The sequence below is a fragment of the Bos javanicus genome, chromosome 21 (genome assembly GCF_032452875.1).
Source record: "Bos javanicus breed banteng chromosome 21, ARS-OSU_banteng_1.0, whole genome shotgun sequence".
In the NCBI taxonomy this organism is placed as follows: domain Eukaryota; kingdom Metazoa; phylum Chordata; class Mammalia; order Artiodactyla; family Bovidae; genus Bos; species Bos javanicus.
The window spans coordinates 5046107-5060975 of NC_083888.1; the positions used below are offsets into that span (position 1 = coordinate 5046107).

General features: G+C 54.2%; 1 protein-coding gene across 5 annotated transcripts in view; it reads right to left on the reverse strand.

Annotated features, from left to right (window-relative positions):
- Positions 1-5696: 5696 nt before the first annotated feature.
- The window catches only part of LRRK1 (leucine rich repeat kinase 1), a 135054-nt gene continuing 125881 nt past the window's right edge, over positions 5697-14869 (reverse strand). For all 5 annotated transcript variants that reach the window (XM_061394221.1, XM_061394219.1, XM_061394218.1 and 2 more), the window contains 5 exons: positions 14377-14494; positions 13190-13306; positions 9665-10515; positions 9184-9285; positions 5697-7075 (listed from right to left, as the gene is read on the reverse strand). In XM_061394221.1, the coding sequence (XP_061250205.1) occupies positions 6898-7075; positions 9184-9285; positions 9665-10515; positions 13190-13306; positions 14377-14494 (1366 nt within the window). In that variant the 3' untranslated portion in view covers positions 5697-6897. The remainder of the gene's footprint in view (positions 7076-9183; positions 9286-9664; positions 10516-13189; positions 13307-14376; positions 14495-14869) is intronic.

Below are 14869 nucleotides of genomic sequence, written 5' to 3' on the forward strand. Positions count from 1 at the left end.
GTCTGGCTCTAGGTGAATGATCACACCATCATGGTTATCTGGGTCGTGAAGATCTTTTTTGTACAGTTCTTCTGTGTATTGTTGCCACCTCTTCTTAATATCTTCTGCTTCTGTTAGGCCCATACAGTATCTGTTCTTTATCGAGCCCATCTTTGCATGAAATGTTCCCTTGGTATCTCTAATTTTCTTGAAGAGATCTCTAGTCTTTCCCATTCCATTGTTTTCCTCTATTTCTTTGCAGTTTTTTCACTTTAGGCAGGCTTTTTTTTTATCTCTCCTTGCTATTCTTTGGAACTCTCTGTTCAGATGGGTATATCCTTCCTTCTTGTCTCAGCTATTTGTAAGTCCTCATCAGACAACCATTTTGGTTTTTTTGCATTTCTTTTTCTTGGGGATGATTTTGATCACCGTCTCCTGTACAATGTTATGAACCTCTGTCCATAGTTTTTTGGGCATTCTGTCTGATCAGATCTAATCCTTGAATCTATTAGAAATTATACATATCTTTTAAATTACAACTACAATTGACATGCTCTAAATAACTTCTCTTTTTTGGTATCATTCCAACTTTTTACAACTTGTGTTGCAGGAAGGACGACCCCTTCCAGGGCCTGAAGGTGGACTCCTGTCTGACCCTGGGAGATGAACTGTCCAAGGAGACATACGTGCTGACAAAGCAAAAGGCTTTATTGGGAAGGAGCATCCGAGCAGAGAGCAGCAAGGTGAGGGAACCCAAAGAACTGCTCTGCCCCATGGTTTGTGGTCTGTCTCAGGTTTTACTCTTTGGTAAAAGGGTTAATTTCTAGGGTGTCTCTGGTCAGTCACTTTGCTTGGCCCCTACTCTGACTCGAGGTCCTTCCTGGTGGTGCACACATCTCAACCAAGATAGATTCCAGGAAGAAGGATTCTGGCATGTTGGCAGAACATGCCAACCCCCCCTCCTTTTTCAGTTCAGTTCAGTCACTCAGTCCTGTCTGACTCTTTGCGACCCCATGAATCACAGCATGCCAGGCCTCCCTGTCCATCACCAACTCCCGGAGTTCACTCAAACTCATGTCCATCAAGTCGGTGATGCCATCCAGCCATCTCATCCTCTGTCGTCCCCTTCTCCTCCTGTCCCCAATCCCTCCCAGCATCAGGGTCTTTTCCAATGAGTCAACTCTTCGCATCAGGTGGCCAAAGTATTGGAGTTTCAGCTTCAGCATCAGTCTTTCCAATGAACACCCAGGACTGATCTCCTTTAGGAGGGACTGGTTGGATCTCCTTGCAGTCCAAGGGACTCTCAAGAGTCTTCTCCAACACCACAGTTCAAAAGCATCAATTCTTTGGCACTCAGCTTTCTTCACAGTCCAACTCTCACATCCATACATGACCACTGGAAAAACCATGGCCTTGACTAGACAGACCATTGTTGGTAAAGCAATATCTCTGCTTTTGAATATGCTATCTAGGTTGGTCATAACTTTCCTTCCAAGGAGTAAGCGTCTTTTAATTTCATGGCTGCAGTCACCATCTGCAGTGATTTTGGAGCCCAGAAAAATAAAGTCTGACACTGTTTCCACTGTTTCCCCATCTATTTCCCATGAAGTGATGGGACCGGATGCCATGATCTTCGTTTTCTGAATGTTGAGCTTTAAGCCAACTTTTTCACTCTCCTCTTTCACTTTCATCAAGAGGCTTTTTAGTTCCTCTTCACTTTCTGCCATAAGGGTGGTGTCATCTGCATATCTGAGGTTATTGATATTTCTCCCAGCAATCTTGATTCCAGCTTGTGCTTCTTCTAGCCCAGTGTTTCTCATGATGTACTCTGCATATAAGTTAAATAAACAGGGTGACAATATACAGCCTTGACGAACTCCTTTTCCTATTTGGAACCAGTCTGTTGTTCTATGTCCAGTTCTAACTGTTGCTTCCTGACCTGCATACAAATTTCTCAAGAGGCAGATCAGGTGGTCTGGTGTTCCCATCTCTTTCAGAATTTTCCACAGTTCATTGTGATCCACACAGTCAAAGGCTTTGGCATAGTCAATAAAGCAGAAGTAGATGTTTTTCTGGAACTTTCTTCCTTTTTCCATGATCCAGCGGATGTTGGCAATTTGATCTCTGGTTCCTCTGCCTTTTCTAAAACCAGCTTGAACATCTAGAAGTTCACAGTTCATGTATTGCTGAAGCCTGGCTTGGAGAATTTTGAGCATTACTTTACTAGCGTGTGAGATGAGTGCAACTGTGTGGTAGTTTGAGCATTCTTTGGCATTGCCTTTCTTTGGGATTGGAATGAAAACTGACCTTTTCCAGTCCTGTAGCCTTTTGGCCCCTACCAAATTCTGTTTTCTTGTGGCAGCACCTTGTTCCTTACTGGGACCTCTGATTGCAAGACAATGCTTACAAGTGATTATCATTGTGCCTGGCTACATAGGTGGTTTCGGTCAGTGGTTACTAAGACTTGCACTATTTCAATTACCTAGTTAATGAACCATCAGAACTCAGCCAGAGTAAGCCCCTTTTTGGTGAGCTCCTTTATCCTTTAAACACTGTCCCTGAAATCCTTGGATACCCAACTTGCCTCAGGCCCATTCTAAGTAGTATGTGTATGCTTATGTGTGTTTGTATGTACATATTTTTGAATGTGCGTGTGTGGATGTGTGTGAGTGTGTGTGGAGATGGAATCAGCAGCCTTCCAAACAAAAGCCCTGCTACCCTTCAGTGGAGAAATGCAGTAGGTCCAGATCTAAGATCCAGGGGCATACATGAGAATGGTGAAGTATACATGAGAATGGTGACATGTAGGTGAGAATGGCGACGCGTACGTGAGGATGGCGACAGGTAAGTGAGGATGGTGAAGTATGAAATGGCCACTTTTAATAACAGAGCTCCAAAATGCTTTTGATGATTTTATATACTAGTTTTGATTTTTTAAAATAAGTAACACTCATGATATAAAAAGTCCATCCTAGCCATCTGATTCACTTCTCAAGGCAACTACAGGTCTGAACTCTTGGTCTTCTACACTGAAGGTTATGAAACCACGTGGATGGTTCCTGTGTCACGACTTATGGTACTCCACCTCCATGTCTTCCTTTTGTTTCAGGATGAGGCTTTTTGCCCATTTGGATCTCAATTTCCTGTCCCCTTCCTCGAGAAGTTCTGAGTCTGGGAGAGCAGGGCAGAGAGGACAGCACTATAGAGGCTGGTCTGTGGGCAGGAGAACCCTGTGTGAGTATGCTGGGGGTGGGCATGGAGGGGGTGAGGCATCAGCAGCTAGTATCCAGCAGCATGGCCAGGTGAACTTGGGTGACAACCACAAAGCTCACTTCTTGCTCTTGCTGCGTGTCCGTGGTGGAGTGTTGGGACACTCTGGGCCACTTCTCGGAGACTCGGGCTGATTGAACAAGCACCAGCTCTAGCTGCAGATCCTGGGGACAGAGTGGAGAGCTCCCTGGAGAGTCTCACAGGGACAACCCAGTGCTCTCGCCCCACGTGATGGGCAACCCTTCCACTCACCCCACACCCTGTTTTCCAGAACTAGTCCCATGGCCTCTTTATGCAGCCAGACCCCAGGCCCAGAAGAGCAGGGAGCACAGTGACAGCCCACAGGATGGCACAGCCCATGGAGGGCAAAGGGGAAATTTTACAATTTTGTGTGCCTATCATTACTTCTATTTCATTTTTAAAGCACGTGTTCCCAGTGGGAGTCCTATTGCCTTCTTACACCCATACATCAGCTTTCATCTACTGTGATGTGTGTTACACCTTAATTCTCAAGCAAAGGTGTTAGTAAAAGTCTTCTTGATACTTCAGAAAAAAAGAGATTTATTTTTAAAAATTTAAAACATTTACTTGGCTGTGCTGAGTCTTAGTTGCAACATAGGGGATCTTTAGTTGTAGCATGCAGGATCTTCAGCTGTGGGGTGGAACGCTCAGTTGTGGCATATGGGATCCGATTCCCTGATTAGGGATTGAACTCGGGCGCCCTGCATTGGAAGCACACAGTCTTGGCCACTGGACCACCAGGAAGTCCCAGGAGATTTATGTTTAAAGTTGGGCTGTTTCACAGAGACAGAGCCGTGTTTCCCTGGAGCAGTTCTCAGAGAGGACTTGTGTGTGCGCTGGGTGAGGGTCCTGGGTACCCACCCAATCAGGTGGGATGGTGGTCCTGACCGGGGCCAGGAGACAGTCCTGGCCCTGGGTCAGGGCTGAGGCTGGATTGTCACGTATCTGTCTCTCTTGGTCCCCAAGCAACCCTGGTGGGTTAAGACGTGTCATGGCCATCTCACAGAGGAGAAACCAGAGCCACAGGACTAGGGTAGCTTGTCTGGGGTGGAGGGTTTAAACTTATAGATGTCACACCCTTAGTTTGGGCCTTTGGAAAGGAGGTTGAAGCCCCAGACCTCCCTCTGTACCTGTGGTCGCTCTAGGGACAAGATCTACAGGCCAAGTCGTGCCCAGTGCTCACAATGCAGAAGTAAGCTTCGGCATGGCCAGCCACAGAATGTTCCAGTCCGCCGTTACTCAGGTCTCTGCCCAAACTTGAACAGATGCTTGTTAGGGTCAGCTCCAGAGCATCACCTGTTAGGTCTCGGGGCTTTGCTTTGGCCAGTAGCAAATACACCTGAATTGCACTTGGCTCCGGGTTAGCAGAGAGCAGGACAATGCTTATACAACAAAGCACTTTCCTTGTCTATGACATGACAAAGAGCCCAAAGGGAGGTAGCTGGGGCTGATGTGGCGGGCGGTTCCCCCTTCACTGCCCAGGGCCTCCCTGCACCCCTCCCCCGGTGGGGGGGGGGCCCTGCCCTGGTGCTCCAGTGAGGACCAAGGAGGCGGGGGAGAGCCACAAAGGCTCCTGCCAATTGGGCCCTCACGGATTCTCCTCAAGCCCGACCCAGGCGTCTCCACAGTGTCCCTGGGCAAGCCCATAAACAGCATTTCATCATTGTCTCCACAACTCTTGCCTTACTGTTGGGTCAGGCTGAGTCTTGTTTATGTCCTCTACCCATTTTCCTGTTGAGTTTTCTCTTTTTCAGCAGCAGCTAGAAACTTTTTGCTTAAAGGATAAACCAACTATTTGTGTCTCCTATTTATTACTAATATTTCCCCTCAATTGACTGCTTATCTTTTTAGTTTGTAGAAATTTTTCCATTTAAGTTTTTAAGTTTAAAGTATTCAGGTTAATGAACCACTTCCGTATGATTTCTAACTTTGGTGGAGACGACCCCCCCAGCTGGCTCTCGAGAACACGGGCCGAGCTCACTGCAGCTTGTCGCCATCCTGGGGCTGGGCGAGGGCAGCGGGGAAGGCTGGGACCCGAGCCGGGGCTCCTGAGGGCCACAGAGCAGTCCGGCCACAAGTGAGGTGGAGCACGGGTTTGGGACAGAGGAGCACAGGGCCTGGTTTGCATTTGATAAGTTAACTAGGCAGCCAGGCGGTGTGGAGATAGCAGGACGGGGGAGCAGTAATCTCCGAGTCCCTGCTGGGGATGAACGGCAGGGATGCGGGCTGGAGGCTCAGACTCCAGTCCCCCCCGAGGCCACGGAAAGCAAGAGGGGAGACTGACGGAGCCCATCTCTGCCCACAGAAACTGCTGGGGGCACATGAGCCCGGAGGGCACGTCCCTCCTGCCAGGACAGCAAGTGGGCCGGGTGGGTGGGACACGCTAGGACTGTTAATGTGTGCGCTCCACAGACAGAAGCCGTGACTTCATTCTTGAGAGTCTGTTTATTTTCAGATAAAAGGAATCACATTTGCCTACATACCCCACAAAACCTAAAGTTTGAATTTTATAATTTAATTTTAGAAAAAAGTCAACAGTTTGCACTGGAGGATGATCTCAGGTTCCCACTCCTGTTCTGGGTTAAGCAGCCTCAAACAGTTACTCTTGGCGATGATGTGAACGTGAATGCATGCGTGTGTACACACAAGTGTGTGCATCCTTTATGAAAGTTCTTGCTGTCATACCCATACATCCCCCTTGACAATTTCACTTTTTTAAATTCTGCTGTACTATTTAGCAAATAGATAATTTGATACAATGTGATACGATGTGATTTCACAATAAGAGGTCTAATCATGGAGATATGACTTAATATGTTAAAGTAATAGAAAAGCTTATTATGTGCAAACAAACAGGGCTTATGCTGCAGCTGCATCCGAGTTTATTTCACAAAGCTGTAAACACAGGCCCTTTCTCAAGTCCTGCTGATGGATGGAGTCTCTCCTGCCGACAGAAGGCAGGAGAAGAATGCAGTGGCTGAGGCGTGCTCCGCCCTGTGCGGCTCTTGGCTTCCCAGCCCGTCACTTAAAGGAACCCATTCATCCCCACGCCGGGCAGTGCTCCTCTTGGGGTCCTTCTGAGGCTTTTCACACACAGGCTTTCCCGAGCGGGAGACATCTGATCTCCGCCTGCCCAAGCAGGGCCCCAGGCCCCAGGGACCCGGGAGCTTGAGAAACGTGCTGAGAGCCGGGGAGCTGCCAGGGGAAGGGGCAGGGGTCACAGCCCTCATCCCTCCCTGCCCTGAGCTGCTCCCCGACTGAGGGCCCTAGTGTAATTCCACCCCAGGCCTGGGGGTGAAAGTGGGGAGGCCCACGAGGCCAGCCAGGCCCAGCCCTGAGAGTGGACGGAGGGGACAGGGGCCCAATCAGTTCTGCCCACTGCCTTCCCTTGGGCTGTAAAACCAGCACTGGGGGGCAGGGGGTGGGTACCCAGGGGACTGTGCCCTGGAACAGGAGAACCCTTAAACCCCCGGTGTGGTGGGGTCGTCTCAGCACTTCTTAGCAGCAAGTGGTTCGGAGGACAACCCAGCCTGCCTGCCGGGTCCTCAGAGGGCTGCGGGCTGCAGGCAGAGGGCTCAGGCTGCAGGCCACGCTGGACGCGTTCAGTGAACGCTCGCCCCGCAGGAATCACCTCCTCTTCCGCACGCAGGCCTCCAGCCGGCCCAGCTCCTCGTAGGACTGGTAGAAAATGTCAAACTCCTGCGTGCCCCAGCCCCTCCAGACAGCCAGGCACCACTCCAGATTTTCATTCTCAAAGCCGCACACAACCGTGTCCTTTGCCACCACGGCAGCCTCCGTGAGAACCCTGTGGAGAGAAGGGGTCTGAGAAAACCCACGGGAGTTCCTGCTTGGTCAGGGCAGCAACCCTCACCCTGCACCTTCTCAGAGGACAGAGCCTGGCTAAGGGGGCATCTGTGCACCCCAGTCTGGCACCAGAGTTGTGCCTCTCTGTCTGGTGGCCTAGCATGTGGGCAGTCTTTCTAAAGCCTAAAAAGGGGCATCATTTCAGCTTCACCTCAGAGCAGGTATCCTCCCTAACATACCTCAGACCCCAGCATGTCCAGAAAAATCGTCAGCCTTCCGTGTCTACGAGTCTGGCATCGTTGGATACGGAGGGTTGACTGTGCGTCCTTGTGTGTGCTTAATTGCTCATTCATGTCCGACTCTTTGTGACCGCATGGACTGTAGCCCACCAGGCTCCTCTGTCCATGGGATTCTCCAGGCAAGAATATTGGAGGGGGTTGCCATTTCCTCCTCCAGGGGATCTTCCTGACCTAGGGATTGAACCTGTGCCTTCTGCATTAGCAGGCAGATTCTTTTCCCACTGAGCCACCTGGGAATCCCAGGGCTGACTATCATTTTATATATAAGGACTTGAGCATCCTTGGACTTTTGTATCTGTAGGGGTCCTGCAATCAGAGCCCCCACAGATGCTGAGAGAGGCTGGAATGATCAATTCTATCTAACAGTTCTTGCTTATCAATGGTCTGTGACAGGTTTTAAGCTTTAACTCAATTCCCTTGCCACTCAGTCCAGGCATGATTCTTCTCTATTATTATGTTTCCACATGCTTAGGGAATATAGGGGAATATACTAGACAGAAAACCTGTACCAAGTCCAAACTATGTACATTTTTAAAAGCAAGTTCTGCATGACCCGGGCACACCCTACACATTTCCTTCCGGGCCTCTGCAGGCCGTGTGCCCCCCTCTGAGCAGACACTGCCAGCCTCTCCTCCCTCTGCCCGTGCGGCCTGATGGCACCAAGGCCACCGTGTAAACTGGGATGTGTACGGAAATCTGCTCTCATGGGCCTTGCATGTCTCGGGCACTCAGTAGCTCTTTGCCAAGGGACTAAATGTCTCAGCACGACTGAGTGACTGAGCAGCAGTAAATGTCTCAGACGCATCTCAGAATGCTGGTGGGCTCAGGCTACGGCCTTCATTTTGCTGGCTGCCTGGGTTGCTTTCTTCCTGCAGTGAGGGTGCCTGCTCTTGGTAAACCTGTCTTTGGGGGAAAAACAACGGCAGGGGAAAAGTCAAGGGCACTGATGGTGGACACTCTGAGGTCAACAGGCCCGGGCTCTATGGACACACCTGCTCCCCTGGGAGCCTGACCTGGGACCTGGGGACCACTGCCCCCACACTCAGCCAGCGCTCAGGAGCAAACCCAGCTCCGGTCTCCAGAACCACGGGTAGGGCATGGTCCACTGGCCCAGGGGCCATGTACATCTCCATCATCAGTCTGCTCCGGGGAAAGCGGGCCGAATGCAATTTCTCCATAAGGGAGAGAAGCGCGTGGGACTCAGCCCAGTGAGGGGTGTGGACGCCGCGGGCTGCCTGACAGCCCCGGGAACACTGGCTGGACCAGCCTTGCGTCAGTGCAGCCAGGTGGGCTGGGTCCGACAGGCATCCTATGCTGGCGTCTGGCCTGCCTCCTGACAGTGGGCAAGTACATCTGAGCCCAGGAACGGGCATGGCGGGCATGGACATGATGAAGGCTGGTGTGGCCTGGCAGCGTGGCTCCACCTGGTGCCCAGTGGGAGGAGAGGCTCCTCAGGAGGGCTCCCATGCTTGGCAGGAAGAGTGGGGGACCACCTGGATCCCCATTGCCACTGCAGCTGAGCTGGGGCTCTGCAGGCTCCCTCGGGCGGGGCAGGTGGTCCATAGGTGCCCCCCAGAAAAGAAAGCCGTGACTGTGACTGATGCCCAGCTCAGCTGGCATTTGCTGATCCCCTGGGAGCTGCCTCCTGCAGACTCTGTGTTGCTCCCCCTCTGCCTCTGCTGACAGGGGTGGATGCTATGGGTTTTGGGTAGAGGACGGAAGGGCCATGGCCATCATGTGGGGAGGTGGCAGCGGGGCCTCGATTCCCTAAGCTACAGCCTGGCTCCCACATAGCTGCCCTCTGTCTTACCCGTGCGGAGTCAGCTCTCGGGCTTTCAAGACAGCAATCACGCGGCCCCGCTGAGTTCCTGCCTCCTTCTCCAGGCTAATGACGATGATATCTCCACCGCGCCTAAGAAACCAAAACCCCGCAGGGGAACCGTTTGTCCAGGGCTGTCCTCTCCAAGGGGAAACGGAGCAGGTGTGCAGAAAGGCAGGGAAACAGACTCAGCTTCAGCAAATGGATCGGGTTACTGAGAGGGCCCCAGAGCTGGGTGAGAAGCCCTTTGCTGGTCGGAAACCCGACCGCGGCTCTCCTCTTTGGTGCCCTGAGCTCTGGTGGGCCGACAGGCTTCTGTGCAACCCTTCTTAGGTTTGCTAAAGGGAGCCCTCCAGTTCCAGGAGAGAAAGGCAGCCCCTGATGCACCTGACTGTACTTGAAGGTTCCCTGCACTCTGGCCCCAAAGCAAGAGCAGAGAGGGCGCAGGGTGACGCCCCTCCAGGACACCTACCTGGGGACCCAGATGACGTCTTTCACGGCGAGGATCTTGACAGCCTGCAGGTGCTGGCTGAATGCCTCGCCGTCCACTGGGCTCAGGTCATGCACCGACCTGTCGGAGCCCACGGCGGGCTTGGGCAGCTGGCTGGTGTCCTCGCAGTCAGAGGAGAAGGGCAAGCTGGCAGAGCTGGCCGGGGAGCAGGGCAGGCTGGACAGGGCCACGGGCGCCGGGTGCGGCGAGGCCGCGGAGCAGGAGGATAGGGAACAGTAGTCGGTCAGCGAGTCCTGGTGGGTGAGAATCTGTGTGCCCAGCTCCTCGCTGAACATGAAGCTCACATCGGCGATGGAGCCCCTCGCGGGCTCCCTCGTGCTGGCTGTGGGGCTGTCCAGGGGCGGTGGGCCCATTGGGCACACGGGAAACACGTCCCCTAGGGGGCTGGGGTCCCCGCAGAAGTAGCGGGCGCACAGCTGGTAGGTCGCCGAGTGGTATAGCACCAGGCAGTTGGCCCTATCGTCCAGGCACCATACCACCTCCTCGCCACGGCACTCCGAGCCGCACACCACTGACGTGACCACCGAGGGCGCCGCGTAGGGCTCCAGCCGCCGGCGGATCTCCAGGGCCGCACAGTCAATGACCAGCAGGCCTGGCCCGTTGCTGTACCAGACCTCGGACCCGCAGTTGACCACCTCCATGGCCGTCACGGGGTAAGGGTTCTGCCGGGCGTCCTCGTCGGGGATGCTGAACTTGGCCCTGTTGGCTGTGTGCGAGCACAGGTAGGAGCAGCCGTAGTCCGGGGCGCCCCACGCCGCCGGGAACACCGCCACCAGGCCGTCCGCCAGGCCTGCCAGCACCAGGTGGGAGTTCTGAGGAGGGAAGACAGGGTGTTTGATGCCCTTGCAGCTCAGGCATCCCAGGAGAGAGACAGCATGCGCCGAACCCATCCCTGCAGGCACCCCGTGAGCACGCGCTTTCTGCTAGCACCTCCCGGCTTCTAACGAAGGCCGGGCTGCCAGCAGGATCTTCCGGGTGTGCTCCCAAAGGAGGCGTGGCTCAGGCCCAGAAGAGCCGCCTCCGCCCTCCTTCCTGGGAGCAGGAGTCCCTGGGAGCGAGGGCCATGTGCTGCTAGGACCCTCGATGAGCCTGGACCTCTTGCCGGGCCAGGAGGAGGGAGTGGCCTTCCCCTCGGTCCCCAGGCCTCCTCTGAGGCAGCAGTGGTGCCTTCCTTCCCCTGAACTCTGCTGCATAAACTCACGCTGGCTGTGGGTGCCCCACGGGGCCGGGACTCCTGCTCGCAGCTCCACAAGAGCAGGCCTGGGTCTGTGCATCCAGCCCTGCCCCCAGGGCGGCCCGCACAGGGAAGGGCTGACTCCTAGCCACCTCAGGGACTCGCCCCAGTTTTCTGCTCAGGTTCCAATGGGTGCCTGCTGAGCTAAGTCTTGAAGAAATCACTTCCAGCTCAGTCCTCTAACGGAGGCACCTCTTGGCCACCACGCCGCAGGCCCTGCTTCCCACATCTACTCTGAAACACCTGTGGTCCAGCTGACACCGAGAGGGGCCTTGGGGTGCCCCTGCCCTGCCATGAAGCACATGTTCTACGACCACTAGAGGTCACCAGGCAGAGGCGCTGCTGAACGCTGGGCCTGGCCCCGGGCGCCTTGGAGCGTCTGTGCAAAGCTGGGAGCAGAGAGCAGCTGAGCAGGCTCGATGCCCAGGTGGGCCGGGAGAGGGGTGGGAAGGGTTCAGGAGCACAAAGCCAGAGCCGGGAAAGGGCAGCGGCCCCGGCCTTGAGCCAGCGAGGGCGAGCAGCAGAAAGCCTCCTTGTCGGGAGCTGGGAAGGCAGGCTGTCCAAGGCGATGAGTGAACCAGCCCCGAGATCAACAGCCCTCAGAACGCTTATCAAAATCCATCTTCAGGATTCCAGGACAGAAAAGAGCCAAAGCAAATAGGAGCAAGGTCTCTCTCTGAGTCCCAGCTCCAGGCCCCCGCCAGGGGGCGAGTCCCACGTCCCGGCTGGGTGTGGACACGCACGTGCAGGAATTCAGGGTCTGCCCTCTGCGGCCAAGGGGCAGCACGTCCTCGGAGGGTGCAGACACGCCGATGGGGAGGCTCTGCACAGAGCCGGCTTTGTTCCCACCGTCCGCACGGGCAGCAGGGCCCCGGCTCGGGGCTCTGGCCAGCCATGGCCTTAAGCAACACTTTGTGTCGTGCCCCGTGGTTCAGTGCAACTGGGTCCTGAGCTGCCCAGCCGCGCCTGTGGGGCCACAGTCATAACTGACTGTAAGATTGATTTCAGGTTTTTTTTTTCTTAAGAAATGAAACCATAGAGGGGTGGAGAGGAGAGTGTATGTAGTTCACGACTGTCAGGAAGTAGCAACAATGCTCTCTTTACCCAGTGTGCTAGCCCAGGGCTTTAGGTACGCTGTGTCCAGAGATCCTCCTTACCATCTCTTTTATGTCCACTTTGCAGAAGGGAAAACTGGAATCAGACGATGATAGTCAACTCGTTTTAACAAAGCCGCACCGATAATGGCCCTTCGAGTGGGGAGCTCACAAACAAGTGCCTCAGGGCCCACAAAGGCGTTCCAGAGGCTGGAGAAGCCTTGGGCACGTCACCGAGGAGCTGGGGAAAGGGGGGCTCAGCCTCTCAGAGTGGGGGGTCACGGCCCTGATCTTCATAAATGAAGAGGAAGAGGTGTGAGCAGCCAGATGGCTTCTGGAGGGAAGGGCCTGCTGGGCACATGGTGCTGGGTGGGGAGCGGTGCGGCAGGGCCGCCTGTGGGCTGGGTCTCATCTCAGCTGCAGCAGCGCTCGGGGTCCTGGCTGGGGCGGGCACCACTCGCAATTCACTTGAGAAAGGCAGGAGCTAGAAGCTGAGGTGGTGAGTCTTTGGGGCCAGACTGGACACACAGGGACTGAGGTCTGGGCTGGATGATGTGTCTCCCAAAGCAGGAAGAGCTGGAGGGGGCAGGGATACGGCTGCCCAACAGGGGTGGGGGCCTGCCAGGGCCTGGGGACTGAGTGGCCATGGAGGTGCCGGGCCAGGTTCTCAGAGGGCACACGTGCAGCTGCTCCTGGATGCCAGCTGTACCAGAAAAGCAGCTCACTCCAACTGGAGCTGTGGCACTTGCCTGCACTTAGCCCTTAGTTTTACTGGTCACTAGCTTCCCTGGTGGCTCAGATGGTTAAGAGTCTGCTTGCAATGCAGGAGGCCCAGGTTCAGGCCCTGGGTCAGGACGATGCCCTGGAGGAGGAAATGGCAACCCACTCCAGTATTCTTGCCTGGAGAATCCCAAGGACAGAGGAGCCTGGTGGGCTACAGTCCACAGGGTCACAAAGAGCTGGACACGACTGAGCGACCAACACTTAGCTTCTCAGAAACCCAGAGGCATTGAGGATGGCCCGGGCCTCCTGTCTCTACGGCTGACTGTGACCTAGGCCTGGTGGTCCAGAAGAGCATGGCTCTGCTCCCTTCCCTACCAGCCCAGCGGAACAGGTGACAGAGAAACAGAAACCTGTGCACCCACCTCCTTATCTCACCTTTTTTATAATAGGTACTGCCAAGAAGCAGGTGACGATGGCCGGGGTGTCCAAAGCCCGCTGGGGTGTGTTCAGTGGACACATGCCCTTGAGGCTGTAGATGTAGATCTTCTGGTCCTGCAGAGGAGACGGCTAGCATGAGAGCTGGCTGCAACGGGCCTGCCAGCTCCTGGGGTGCACGCGGCCTCAGGAGGCCCTTCACCCCTAAAGAAGTAACATTTATTGAGGCCTTCTGGTGGCTGGTTACATACTTCCGCTCTTTCTAGAAACTCTGAAAACTACAGAATAGTCTAAAGAAAAACATAAAGTCGTCCACACCACAATCCAACTTTCAGGGAAAGCCACCTTTGGAATTTGCGGCCCGGACTTCCAGTTTTCTCTGTGTACTGGTGTGTGTCTGCATCCCCAGCAACTCTGGGACCACACTGCTGTGCTGCTTCTGTGCTTTTCTCCTCCCAGGACGACGAATGTGGGCAGAGGCCCTTTCCTCCCTGGTCTGTTAGGGAATGAGGCATGTCCATCACTTGAGTGCACCAGAATTTGGCTTATATGCGCTCAGATGTTTATTTTGTTCATTTTCACTACTGTGACTTACACTGGAATAAGTATTCCTACCCTCCTGTCTTGTCTGAGTGTTTCTGTGTTTGCATGTCTTGGTGTTTTCCTTAGAGCAAATTCTTAAAACTGAAATTACTAAGGCTTGCAAAGGCATGAATATTGTTGAGATTTGTGATGCATATTTGAACTACACTTGCCATCTGGAAAGGTGGCACCAATTCATATTCTCCCGCCCAGTAGCTTCAGGTCATTTGTTTTTGTGGCATTCCTCTCTGGAGGTCTCAAAAGACAGTTCCTTGTGCCTTCTGCTGACCTCTTTACACGAAAGCAAGAGGCCTCAGAGCTGAGTGGATTTGCTGTTAGGCAGGCGTTGTTATGAAACCCAGTCACTTCACCAGCCTACCGGGGTGAATCCCTCTTGCTGGGATTGTGCACTTGACACATCAAAGCCACATCCCAGCCACCAGTCAGGAACTAGGCGGGTGAGCCGGCCCTGTGAAAAGTGTGGGGTGGGGTTATATCTGAAGTTCGAAACGTGCCTGGGTGTCCTGCCTGTTTTGTTGCTAAACCTGACCCCCCAGGGGCGGGAGTTACCCTCGTCGATTAGAGCCCTACAGGGGCGCGGTTACCTCGGTGGCCGTCCACAGGGAGTTCTGGATCTTGAGTTGGCAGCTCAGCTTCATTCCCGCACAGCTCATGTGCTGCACTTCCAGAAGGCCCTTCTCCGTGTTCACCACCGTGTAGTTCCTACAAGCGGCAAAACGGTGCAGTCAGCACGGGCCCCCCTCTGGAGGGCAGGCCTGGAGCAGCAGCCTTGGAGGAGGGCATCAGCTGTGGGCCTTGCTTACCCTTCCAGCCCAGGGCCCAATTCTGCAAGTTCTGAGGGGCTCAAGGCTGCGGCAGAGCCTGGTTTACCTGCCTGGTGATGCTTGAACATTTAGGCTGAGAAAGGCCATTCCCAGTGATCCTCTCTCTGTGATCTTTGATGGCTCAAAAAGTTGCATGAAAGGACACCAGGAGGCTGTACGTGCACCACAGTCACTCCCTGCCCCCTCCCTGGGCATGTCCTCTCCCCGCCCCCAGCAGAGTATATCAGGTCCTCTAGAGGCACGGTGAATGAGC